Source organism: Danio rerio, chromosome 21, assembly GCF_049306965.1.
Source record: "Danio rerio strain Tuebingen ecotype United States chromosome 21, GRCz12tu, whole genome shotgun sequence".
In the NCBI taxonomy this organism is placed as follows: Eukaryota; Metazoa; Chordata; class Actinopteri; order Cypriniformes; family Danionidae; genus Danio; species Danio rerio.
In genome coordinates, this window is record NC_133196.1 from 24,831,724 (window position 1) to 24,846,097 (window position 14,374).

The 14,374-nt window shown below is 35.1% G+C and overlaps 1 protein-coding gene across 14 annotated transcripts in view; it reads right to left on the reverse strand.

Annotated features, from left to right (window-relative positions):
* The window catches only part of ncam1a (neural cell adhesion molecule 1a), a 414,266-nt gene that overhangs the window by 53,075 nt on the left and 346,817 nt on the right, over positions 1 to 14,374 (reverse strand). For 3 of the 14 annotated variants that reach the window (XM_073934242.1, XM_073934241.1, XM_073934240.1), the window contains one exon: positions 4,173 to 4,300. The exons of the other annotated variants lie outside the window; for them this stretch is intronic. In XM_073934242.1, coding sequence (XP_073790343.1) covers positions 4,188 to 4,300 — 113 coding nt within the window. In that variant the 3' untranslated portion in view covers positions 4,173 to 4,187. Of the gene's footprint in view, positions 1 to 4,172; positions 4,301 to 14,374 lie in introns of those variants that run through there. 14 annotated transcript variants of the gene reach the window in all.

Consider the following 14,374-nt stretch of genomic DNA (forward strand, 5'->3'; position numbering starts at 1 on the left):
AAGTTTTAGATACTTTGTGGCTCTAATAAATGGTTAAACATAACAATATCCCTGCAGAAAAATCCAGCTTAAACCAGCCTAGGCTGGTAAGCTGGTTTTAGCTGGTCGACCAGGCTGGTTTTAGAGGGGTTTTGGTCATTTCCAGGCTGGTTTCCAGCCATTTCCAGCCTGGTCTTAGCTGGTCAGGCTGGAAACTGACCAGCAAAATCCAGCTAAAACCAGCTTGACCAGCCTGGTTTAAGCTGGACATAGCTGGTTTTAGCTGGTCATCTCCCAGCCTGACCAGCTAAGACCAGGCTGGAAATGGCTGGAAACCAGCCTGGAAATGGCCAAAACCCCTCTAAAACCAGCCAACCAGCCTAGGCTGGTTTAAGCTGTTTTTTCAGTAGGGATTTTTGACAAAATGTTCTAAAATTATTGTTTACAAGTGCCTAAGTGGGATTCGAACCCCGTTCTTTATGAAAAGAAAGAAAAATCTGATTGGCTCTGACATTACTTTCACCAGTGGGCAGGTACTTCAATCTGATTTGCTGGTCTCTCATGCGCGTATTCAGTCTCTCTGCGTTTGCTTGAGTTTTGTCCACACTGGCGCTTCATACCTTTCCTGCTTTTGCTCTCCAGGGATCCTCCTGATAAATTGATTATTCCAGAATGTTGATATGGTTTATATATTGCTAAACTATTTAGTAACAATACATGAAAAACTATGAGGTTAAGGTAAATTCTATAATAAATACTAGTGTTTTTGAGAGTTAGGTATACTGCCTATGTTTAAGCCTAGTATTATTTACAAGTTGTTAATGAATGCTTCAGCATACTGTAGTATTAAGAATAGTGAACTAATAAAATTAAATACAGAGTGTAGTTTTACTACAGTAAAGTGTGGTGAATTGTAGTATAATATACCCAATACTGTAAAAAAACTACAGCACTGGGTCATTTGTTTATATTACACTTGTGTTACCATAGCAACTATAATATGACCCCAACAGATTAATTAAAGTACTTTACTATAGTACTGTTCAAAACCCTGTCCATGCCAATAGATGTGCTCAGGGGCCCTGTGGAAAAAAGCACAAAAAGAAGAGGAAACACAAGACACAAATTCTATATATAATCTCTGAGAGCGCGCAGGAAAATGTGTGCGTGAGCAGTGCATATTTGAGAGCGAGAAAATTTGCGCGTGAGCAGCGTATATTTAAGAGCTCGCAAGCAGTTTTGTCCACAGAGGAAATCGGTGCACGAGCATCACACAAGGTAGAGAGCAAAGTTCTTCATTGTTATGTGAAGAAAACAACGTTATTGTTTGTATGAAGTAGCCTACTTCATTTAGAATATGTGCTACCATTTTACATTGCTGCTAGACAGATTTGCATCTCAATCTCTTCAGCACACACGAGATTCAATTGACAAAATACCAAGTTCACTTAATTTTACTTTGCAGCATACAGGAGTTGTTGGTCTACTGCTGCCTCATTGAGGTTGTTTATGTAGTTTTAGTTAATCACAAGTTGATCACTGAAGACATAACATAGCACAAATAAACTTAATGAATTAGACAGCAGTAGATCTGCAATTTCTGTGTGATGTGAGGCAAAATGGACTCTTTTTTTGGTGGAACTCATTCTTGTGCAATAGGCTGTGTAGACGAGACGCAGGACTGTTTAGCACTTTTTCAGAAAATTACATTTGTATCTTTATATATCTAAGCAATGTTCTTTCATTAAAAAAAAGATTTGTTTAATAAATACAGATCTTACAGCCATACATAATCTGTTTAAATTTTATTTTTCTGTTAAAAAGACTCGAAAAGACTCGAAAATCAAACTATAGGACTTTGGACTTGACTTGAGACTTGTTGCCTTTGACTTGGGACTTGACTCGGGACTTGCCTGTCTTGACTCGGGACTTGACTCGGGACTTGAGGGCAATGAATTGAGACTTACTTGTGACTTGCCAAACAATGACTTGGTCCCACCTCTGGTGACCACCTCTGTGCATAACAGTGGAGCACTGTCTGTTCGATCGTCGTTTAGCATGCGTATGGAGTCGCCACAAGAAACGAGAGGCACATACAGTATTGTATGCTGAGAAACACAGATATAAGTCACAGATTCACAGATTCCATAGCAAACGCAAGTTTACTAAAGGCTGCCACAACCCTCAATCTGACGACTCAGTGCGCTTTAATTTTCTTTTTTATTTATAATAGTAAATCTTAAAGTTTATCTATCTTAAATATAAAATAAATTAATGATCAAAAATGGTTTAAATGTAAGCCTGCATATTTTAAAACAAGGTTTAAAATTTGGAGCAACAAAATAATTACAGTTTTGTATGTAACCTTGTAATCTGTACAGTAGAGTTCATTTCAATTCCAAGGAGAGTTTGACAGCATGAGATGGCTATCCACAGAACAAAATGAGGCGGAAAAAGGTAAAAAATGCTTTTATGATTTTATTGGCCACATATGTAGGAAAGCCATATATAGTATACAGAGATAGATTTGTGATGCAAATGTTCATTAAAAATCATTCACTATGTGAAAGAGTTTTGAGGAGATAATTTGAGCACAGAATACGAATATGAAAGTGAATTGCTATTAATTGATGCCTGTAATCATAATTTGTGTACATATCCAGAAAAGTCACTATTGTTTATTCCAGTTAAAAATTGTATAAAACAATGATTTTCAGTTTCAGAATACACTGGAATACACTAACACTAGCAAAGAACCACAAACGTTTGAAGTAGGGCTGCATGCTATTGTTAAAATCTGACATTGTGATATTTTGTTTTGCTGCGATTTACATTGCGATATGAATATAATTTCACCAGATTATTTGATCAGATCTAATTAGAAAGATTTCATTAATTAGATCAACTGGGCTGATAAAGCCGTTTTAGTGCAGTGCATCTGCATAAAAATTATATATTACAAGCATATTTAAAATTATTGAGCAAAAATAAAAATGAAATAAATAGTGCTTTATGGTTTTCTAGGGAGTCTAATAGTATTGAACTACAGAAATTGATAAATCAAATGTAAAATAACATGATCAACATTGTATGAATAATTTTATACAATAATCTTAAATAATATATATTTTAAAATGTTTAATAAATAATCTAATCCTGCGATGTGACTATTGCGGATACACACATTGCTATATCGATGCTCAACTGAAATATTGTTCAGCCCTTGTTTAAAGTTTGTAAAATACAAGGCAGCGTCTAAGAAAGTTGTCTTTTTTTTACACAGCATTTTTGCCTTCATTATAATAGGGTATTAGATATTGACAGAAAGTTATTTGGAGAGTGGGTGGATGGATGTTTTATTCACATTAGAGACACATTCTTACTCTTTTAACGTCCCAGTTAAACAAACACTTGTTTTTATGTATTTCAGGAGTGGTTGATGAATTAACATGCAGTAAATCCAGCAGCTCTAATCCCTGCACTGTAACGCAAATCAACAGCTAACATCCCCATCAAAGATTAAATATTTTAATAATTATTCATCGGTTTATACATAGAGTTCTTCTAAAATTAGCATTTTTGCTCAGGCTCCTGTGTATATGTTTAGTAAATTTATTTTAATGCCAATGAATATGTCCTTTTATTGCCTTCAAACACACGTTCTTAATAAAAAACACAATTTACAAATAATTAAATAAATTAATTAATATCGTTAAATGTATGTGTAAAACTGTTAAAAAAGTGCAACTATAGCAGGAATGGCATATTTTTCCAATGAGTCTGGGTTTCATACTAATGTTGACAATTTGTCTTAATGTGGTGAAGACAGCTCCATTAGTTTCCACAGTCAAGACAGTATGCAACACATCTCATTAATGTCTCATAGTGCACGACAGGGAAACTGTGTGTGTCATGCTGTTTCGACAACACACCCAATCGCTTACAAAAATCAGCACACATCATGAGTTTATAAAGCAATAACCATCTGCACAACAAAACATTTCATACTCCAATACGTCTACCATGCAGTGACACGTTAGACAGGTGAACTGCTCTACAAGCGGATGTTAGTGATGGTTTTCTACAGAGACTTGAGGATCATGAGCACAAACTCGGTGTCTCAATTCCCTCGCTAACATCTACACAATCTCTCTTCTCTATCACAGACGTATGCTTTCGCTCTACTGTGAACGCCAGCGGTGTTGACTTCAGGAACAATGGTCTAGGTGAGGCGAGTGGCAAACAACACTGCACACAGTCGGCATATACTCACTAATGTCGGCAGTGGTTGGAGGAATGGAAGTTGGAGTCTCTGGAGACACTGGAAAATGGTGAAAACATGGTGAGATGTGCTTCCATTGTGCAACACTCATAGACTCGGTAAAGCCACTGTTGCATAGCTAATGTACATCACACCATAGGAACATTCAACAGTCCAGGCGAAGTGCTTGCAACTCAAACATATGCAGTTTGGGCAAATACACTATATGTGGAAATGAGTCTTTTCTTTTGTTCTTTTTTCTGTTTGTGTGCACAATTTTACTTTTAATTATTCTGTCATTTTAATCCTATTGACCTTTTTCAGCAATACAGAAGTGCTCATTTTTGTGATTGTTTTAGAACATCAGATCCAGTCGGAGAAATGACTAGGAATAATTAACGGCAGAAAGCGGTCTACTTGCTCTGCAAACAAGTCTGTTCATGACTACACATAAAAAAGAAAAATAATACAATTAGAAAATACCAGTTTGTAGCATCAAGCAGCAAAACAAGCTGTTTTTAATGTCAAAAAATATATTGAAAGTCAATAATACCGGAAGTCTCGAACCAAAAAGATTCCAAAGACTGCGCCTCTACTTACATGAAGAATAAGCTCAATAAAATTTAACTAAATGCTAAAAAGAGCACTGGAATACATAACATGACTTATAACTTATAACTATAAAATATTAAATAAAAAATAACCCACTGTTGGTTTAGAAGTGTTTTGAGGAAATGACTTGCTGAGATGAACTATGAATGCTCAGGGTCAATGATTTATTTATACATAACTATTAATATGAATACTTTTATTTTGCAATGACACATACTTTAAGTGTTAACAAAGAGATTACCTTCAATACCCTTATTTACTCATCAAATAGTATAAAATAAATAAATAAATAAAATAAATAGAAATGCATTACATTAAAAAAAAAGAAAAGAAAAAAGCAACCTTGGTTATAATAAGTAATTCTATTTTTGGTGTCTAATCAGCATATTAGAAAATGTCTGAAGGATCATGCCACTCTTACAGTAACCCTGGAAATATGATTGGTAAACTTCAGCTTTGTCATCAAAGTAGTAAATTGCATTTTAAAATTGAATATTCTATTTATTATTATTATTATTATTATTATTATTATTATTATTATTATTTTGACCAAATAAATGCAATCTTGGAGAGATCTAATTTAAAAAAAAATCCTACAGATGCCAAATATTTACATTGTAGAGGCACATTGGAATAAAAAAACAAAACAAACAACTACTTCTGAAGACAATGAGTACGTTTACAAGGACATCAATAATTTAATAATTTTAATCTGATAAACACAATACTCTGATTAGAGTCCACCATGAAAACAGAACAGTTTGAATACCTTAATCTGTCTAAAGTCATAATCGAACTAAACAGAAATCAAATTAAGACATGTGGAGGATGATTCAGTCACATTATTGACCTGTGGTACAGACATGTAAACACCTTAAACTATTACCGTCATGAAGGATTATCACAACATTTGAGACAGTATAGTCTTTACACACTCTGCTGTTTGACAATATTCTCTGCACCTACAGAGTCAGAGAAGGACCACAGACACCTGCATTGAGAAATGTTGAAGACTTTTTTCCTATACGGCATGTAGTACCAATAAAACAACACTCTTCCAGCAGTTCATACTCACATCCAATATCTCGTTTGTCATTGGAGGCAAGCATGAAATGTTTCTGAATGAACGTGAAAGTGTCAAACTGCAGTTAAAGTTGAATTACATGAAGCTGTGGAAGAAACGTGGATAGTGCGGTGATGCAACAATGTTAATCGAATTATGTGCTATAACATGTAAAACAGTATCATGAAAGGAACATTCAAAAAGCAACTCATGTAAACACCTTAATCATATTATTGTCATATTCAGATTAAGGCAAACCATTAGATTACTGATGTCCATGTAAACATAGTCACTGTTTTGATTAGTCAAACTGCCCAGTTCTATGGCACTGAAAACCAAATTTTACACACTTTCTAAAACAGCAGCACTACACTCCAACTTAACTCAAGTGTAAAGAACACACTGATAACACAAATCTCTCCAAGCCAGCCAAACAACATTTCAGAGAACAGCCACTTCTGGAGCACGTACAAACAATTTAGCATTTATGTCGACAGCTTATAGCATTCCACGTACAACCGGGACCCAAACCGCACATAATAACCTGTATTTAAATGTCACAGTCGGTGGAGCTGAAACCACGACAGTATAGACGTCTAAAGTCGCAAGGACACTGCTTTATTCAATTGCTGATATTTTCCTGGAAGTGCATTAGTGCCAGTGACTCAGACACCATCAGCCACAATATACCCTCATCTATCTAATCTGAGAGAGAAGGCAGGCTTTCATTGAGCTGAACCCTGAGTCTCGGTTAAACGGTAAGTACTTTGAGTGGAAGGTAATGATATGATGGGGAAATATGCCTTGTTTCCTCCTTTAAGCTTGGCGCAATTAGGCGCAGTGTGTGTGTGTGTGTGTGTGTGTGTTTGTGCACCAAGTGTCTGACAGATGACAGTTTCAAAGACTGTTTGACTAAAAAGTGTAAGAGTTGCAGTCTTTTAATTGGTTTCATTCAGAATCGGAGATACTTGGTGACAAAAAGAGCCTGAAGTGTTAACAAAGTGTCGCAAAGCGTGTTGTTGGAGGATTACAGGCAGGTTTGAAAGTGCTGTCATCATGTACTCAACCATGTGTTGATTCAAGTCGTACGAATCATTTCTTTCTTCCTTTTGTGAAACATAAATGGATATGTTTAGATAATAGGGTACCAGTTGCTCTTTTTAGCTTTGAAGGTGACAAAACAATGGTAAAATGAAAACAAAAGCCTTATGAAAAGGCCATATACTGTAAAATGTGAACTATAATCTATTTCAGTTCAACTCCATTTCATTTACACAATGAACAAAATCCAGTTTTGTTAACAAGTGAGTTGGTACTCTGATAAAATCATTGATTCACAGAGTTTAAGAATAGAACACAATGGTTCAATTAAAATATCTAAATAATTATTTAGTTAGTAATATTTCATAAACAAAAAAAATAGACTTATCAATTTACATGAAAAAAAAGACTTTAGAAATCATACGGTGTATCTTGAAAGCTTATGCAACTTTTTGCCACTTAAAAATCACCAGATCTCATTGGACTAAGGCAAAAATATTATCTAATTTGACCCTGGTTTTGATCCAATTTGTAAACAACTTCAACAAGCTCCAGACACTCTTTTTCACACTTTCTGGCTTTGTCCAGCACTAAGCACTTTTTGAGCATACGTTTTTAAATGTATTTTAGAATGTTTTCTTTTAGACATTGAGTCATGCCCCCTAGTAGCATTACTTAACACAGGGCTTGGGTTTTACAATCGTTGGGTTACAACTGTCTTAACCCTACACATGTTTCCTTGTCATCTTCAGGCAAATGCATCACGTTCTGTTTAATAGTTGCTAAAAGGCTTATAACACTGAACTATAAGAATACTCCATTCAGTTGTACATGCACATTGGATGCACAATCTGATGCAGTCTATGCAAATAGAAAATATTAGGTATACAGTTAGTATATAAATATATATACTGTATACATGGAATATGCACACAGTTGAGGTCAGAATTATTGGCCCTTCTGTTTATTTTTTTTCCCCAAATTTAGTTTTAATAACTTATTTCTAATGACTGATTTTATCTTTGCCATGATGACAGAAATTAAAATTTTACTAGATCTTTTCAAGACACTTCTATACAGCTTAAAGTGACATTTAAAGGCTTAACAAGGTTAATTAGGTTAACTAGGCAGGTTAGGGTAATTAGACAAGTTATTATATAACAATGTTTTTTTCTGTAGACTATTGGAAAAATAAAAATAAAAACTGCTTTTATTCTAGCCAAAGTAAAACAAATAAGACTTTCTCCAGAAGAAAAAAATATTATTAGACATACTGTGATAATTACCTTGCTCTGTTAAACATCATATACACACACACACACACACACACACACACACACACACACACACACACACACACACACACACACACACACACACACACACACACACACACACACACACACACACACACACACACACACACACACACACAAAAAAAAATCAGTTTGTTGTCAAATAGATATTTGCAATATTTAATAAACAATATACAGTCATCTAAAAATCATTTAACTATATTCAAAATGAACACAAAAATATTCAAACTATTAATAAAAAAGTAAGTTCCCCACTTAAGTTCCCCACTTACACATAAAATAACTAAAAGATTTAATTAAAAGATTCATAAATCACTTATTTTATCAACATGACAATTAAAGTTTAGCTGGAGGTACAATTTTAAGCATATAATTTATTTTATGAGTATATTAGTAAGATTAAAAATGGCCTGTTCATGACACAAAGCCATCACATATTATTAAAAAACTGGAAATGATGACAAAATGGCTCCATTTATGCAGAAAAATGTAAAACTGGCTTAGAACGACATGTTTTTGTTCGATTGCTTTAACGCCACACTGCTAATAACTAAAATGAAGGAAAAAAAAAATTTCACAAAATTATTTAAGCTTCGAAACAATATTACAGAGCCCAAACCTTTCTTCTCCCTGATTTCCAGTGTTTTAACACACAAAGGACTAATCACAGCAGGCTTATTGATCTGACAAAACACTACTGTGATCTACATTTTAATCAACAGCTCTGCTGAAATACATGCTGAAATACATGCAAAAATGGAAGTGAACTGACTGCTGAACGCTGAGGGCCAGCTACATTGTGTAGTGTTTTGTAGATATCAGAGCAGAGGCCGAGTTCAAAGCACACACTGCGTCTCAGACAGAGAAGAAAATTGCTCTGCAGAATAATAAGGATTATCATATCATAAGTGTTTCATGTCGAGGGGAATGAAGAGGTTGTTAATGCCATTGCAGTAGTGATCACAATTAAAGTGCTCCAGCGCTCCACCTGAGGATGCAGACCATCTGCCGGGTCGCTGGTCTGAGAGCTGTGTTCACTGGCACTGAAGCACAGAAAGCACTGAGAGCCACCAGATGTGGCGGGCAATAGACCTGGTTTAAATCATCTCTCAGGGGTGCTAAATAACTGAGCACAATCTGACGAACTGCTACGTCAACTGTTTTATAGTCTGCTTTCAGTGCCACATTCTCACTGTATCAAGTGTTATTCAAAAAGTTTGGGTCTCAGAGAAGTTTTGTGCTTGATGTATAGAATGGATATAAAAGAACCAGATTCTACTGTAATTGTTTTAGTTTTTGGAGGGGACCTATTAACCCATTAGTTTAGGTGCCAGTTCTCACTATAAACTAGTGGCTCATTACCTTCCTATTATGAAGACATTGGCTGTTTATTTCAACTCAGGCTCATTGGAGATGCATGCCCAGAGCTACATTTATTGGAACTGCAAAATATTTGCCCGGGCATACGCCTGCTTGCACTTTTTCTTTTGACAAACGCAGAAAAGGCGGCCATGTGCATTTTTGTTATTCTCAAATATTTTACATGTGATATGTTTTCTTGTGTGCTATTTGTTATAAATACACAAGAGGTCACTGTGTACCTTTCTGTGAATCTCAACATCCTTCTTGCATGTGTCCATGAAGAAAGCCGATCGTCTTTTTATGAGTATATATAAGCTTGTTATCGAGTGACCCACACACCCATTCCCTAAACGTTCCCTCACCTTTTGTAAAAATGGTTTGAAATAATAATCATTGTAAGTAACTTCAATTGAATAAACCCGAACAATCGTGTTTTCAAAGGCAAACTAGAAGAATAAATCACAGGCCCTTGCTTTTACCATGATTTCACATCACTCCACATTCCAAGTCTTATATTGTATGTGGTGAGCTATCGAGCAAACTGGCCACACTGGAAAAGCCATCCGTGCTGACATAAGCAGTAAGCGGTTGCATGGAATGTAACAGCAGTTATTGGCAGCATCATACCTCCTCATAGCATTTGTTTTGCACACAAAACACAGCCAAAAGTAGCCCGGAGCACATATTTCACGGCTCTCAAAAATGTAGCCCTGGACACATTCTCAAAAAGCCTGTATTGGTTTATTAGTACTTATAGTACATGTTCTGCATGAACTTAATCTGCATTACTAATCCTAATAGCTTAACCTAACTACACCCTAAATAACTATTAATAAGCAACAAATTAGGAGTCCCTTGAGGCAAATGTCATAGTTAATAGTTTGTTGATAGTGAGTGTGTAAAAAAGTGACCTTTTTACACAATATTTAAAGGATTATTAGACTATATATTATAATAAAACAACGATAGTAAATTGGTGCTAAAATATTTATGGTATTGATACATATTTACTATTTAAATGATTGTGAGTGCTGTAAAACAACTTTACAAAAGTAATAGGACTATTAATATTATTGATATAACGTTCATGTATGCATGTATGTATGTATGTATGTATGTATGTATGTATGTATGTATGTATTATATTATATTATATTATATTAGATTATATTATATTATATTATATTATATTATATTATATTATATTATATTATATTATATTAATGAGTTTAAATTTTCAATATTTGGGCTGAATGACCAGAAATGTATTCTACTGTCAGAAATGTTGATATTGGGTGGTATTCATTTACAAAACACCAAATATGTAACATGTACACCATAATAAGTAACATCTCTCATGTACGCCATAATAACAAATCAGAAACGCTAGTATTGAGGGTTAAAAAAAAAAAAAAAAAAAACTTGATAAAAAATATAACTGACCTCAAATAACAAGACAAAAATGCTGGTAATATAGACAAAAAGTTCAAATAAAAACAAAAAGTCTATAAAAAGAACTGCTAACCAATTATAGCATAGTGTTAGTATAACAAATACTTTTACTAAAGAATTATCTCATCATTAAAAATATTAAATGATCTTTAATAAAATAGATTAAAAATAAATCAGTGTATTTACACTGAAAAAAATATGTGCACTTTAAATACCCGGATGATGCACTTATTCAATCGCTAAAATAAAGTGTGGAATGTTGGACAGTTCACAAACTCATCAGCCACTGCTTTGCTCACATAGTGGAAGGGGCGCTGATGTTGGATTACCTTACTTATTTTGGATTGCGAAAGCAAAATTTGCCTACAAGGAAGTTATTATACCGCCTCCTGATGGTCAACGCGGTTATACTCATGGAAGTATTCTTTGGTAGTTTGGTCATTTATTTTACTAATTTGGCAACCGTCAATTTTCATCTAGGAAATGGTTTGAATTTCCTCTAAGTAAAAAACCCCATTAGTGTTCCATTTGAGATGACACTACATACATATACTATGCTGTTGAGTGTGTAAGCGCATAAGTACAAAGTGGATAAGAGCATAGTCTACAGTATAGTGTGTCATTTGGGATGCAGTAATTGACCCTAGTAGCAGATAAAAAAAAAAGATAAATAAACTTAATAACTTAATAAATGAATAAATGTATAATGAAAAAAAATAGTGTAAATTGCAGCAACAGTGATGCTTCTTCATACAATAAACTAGAAGAAACGTTCTTAGAAAAAACCTTTTTCTCACATATCAGGTTAAATGTTCATTTGACTTTAGCATGTGGTCCCGAACTGACCTCCTTCAACATTACACAATCTACAATTTCCAAATCAGAGGCTGTTTCCATTGCAGGTCTCCATATGCATAGTCCCCCAGCGATGCTCTGTGATCCTTCACGTTCTGCGTCGATCACATTCATATCAAAGGAGACTCTGTCAGAGGAGTATGCCTGCCCTCTGGGAGTGAACTGACCCTCCGCACACAAGCTAGCAATCAGAAAACCTGGCACAGAGACTCGGAAAGACTCCCTATTTGTCGCTGTGAATATTTGAGCTGTCACCCGAGCTGACCCTATACTGCGGTAGAGCTGCAGAGGTGGCATTATCCATCAGAAAACTCCCAAAGGTGTCCATCACTCCTGCCTCTATCGCTTACGTGATGGGCCTAGCAAGCTTTGTCATCTCTCCATCGCAATACACAATCCCAGCCTCTCCACTCAGGCTCATAGCACAAAAAAATGGACAGTGAGAGAGAAAGAGAGAGAGAGAGAGAGTTTTCTGGCTTTCAGTCGCCGCTCCCTGAAGCACATACCGCAGTAATGTGAATTATATAGTGCTCTTTTACAATTTCTACAGGCTTCGGAAGCCAGAGGCACGAATCCCGGAAGAGAGAAAGTCTGGGTCGAGATACTGGCAATAATGTGTTTTGTGTGCTTGTCCTCTGGGCAGTCTATTGGCTGAGACTGCAGGACAGCCTCTGGTGATAAATCTCTGACACTACCGTACTGTACATCTCACTTGAAGCTCCATCTACGTCACACCATGTCACTCACTGCAGGCATGATGTTGCTTTATATTAGATGTAGTCAATCTTTTGACATAAATACAATTTGGACCTTAATGTCATTGAATGAATGCTTATATTTGTACGTGAAACACAAAAGGAACCAATTTGAAATCATTTTAATGCTGGCAGTAAATACTGACCAGTCTATCATTTTTGAAGGCTCCATTAAAGTGAGATAAAGTGAGTTCCAATTTAATTGAAGCTTTTTATATTTGAAAAAGAGAGGAATTATGTCATTTTATATGTCAAACCATTCATGCAACTATGCATGTGTCAAATCTAAATAATAGATAAAGATATAACTTTTGGTCAAAAGATATTAAACCTGCCGATGCGGTGGCGCAGTAGGTAGCGCTGTCGCCTCACAGCAAGAAGGTCGCTGGTTCGAGCCTTGGCTGGGTCAGTTTGGTATTTCTGTGAGGAGTTTGCATTTTCTCCCCACGTTCACGTGGGTTTCCTCTAGGTGCTCCAGTTTACCCCACAGTCCATCGACATGTGGTTCAGGTAAATTGAGTAAGCTAACAAACAATTTCAGTAGTATATGTATGTTTCCCAGTGATGGGTTGCAGCTGGAGGGGCATCCGGTGCGTAAAACATGTGCTGGATAAGTTGCCAATTCATTCTACTGTGGCAACCCCTTATTAATAAAGGGACTATAAGCCGGAAAAAAAAATTAATGTATAAATGATATCAAACCTGCAGGGTTCTAAAGACCAGTGAAAGTAATGGTTTTGCTAATTGACCTATTCGAAAAATCTAACTGCTTGTCTTACTGATTAAAAACAACTAGAGACGCACTGAAATGAAAATTCTCGGCTGACAGCAAAACCTGAAAATGTGGATGAACTTGTAAACCATTGACCCTAGTAGCGGAGACAAAATCGTAATAACTAATTACTGTAAAATGCTGCGACAGTGAGTTTTTTTGCAAACAATAATCTAGGAAAAATGTTCTTAACGTAAATAAAAAGACAACTCAAGTCTTTTTTTTCCCATATCAGGTTAAATGTTCCTAGTATATTTTTCTAGTTGGTCAATTTGCAAAACAATTACTTTCGCTTGGACTTGGATTTCAATGTGGATGAACTTGTACAAAAAACAAAATATTTAAGAATATATATTTTTTATTTTTATGAAATAGTATAAAATAATTGTAATTTTTAAACTCAATTTCCTCAATTAAACTGATTAAACTAAACAAACCAATACAATAACCACATTTTACTAACATTAAAGAAGGTGTCATTTTATCAGTGTTGCCATGACAGAAAGGAATACGTATACCATAGAAATGTCATGTTGCCATGCTATTTGAGCAAACTTTGCTCATACATACACTGTCCATAGAAAAAAAAAATGAAATCCTTTGAACTTATATTATGTTAAAATTACTTAAAACACCTTGCTTAACTTATAAAATTAATTCAGAACATTAATAACTTAAGACATGCTGTCAGGACTAACTGATCATATATTTTTTTTACAGTGTAGATATTGTACATGAACAGAATATCCAGAGATCGCAATACTGACCTTTTTTAATACTTCGACTGTGGTGCGGTAAAAGTTTTAGACTCTTTTGGACTTTTGTTCTTTTGGACAAAAACCCAACACGCCATTTTGGGCCAATATTTTTCCTAAATATTGAAAATTCTGTACAGTATATCCCTAA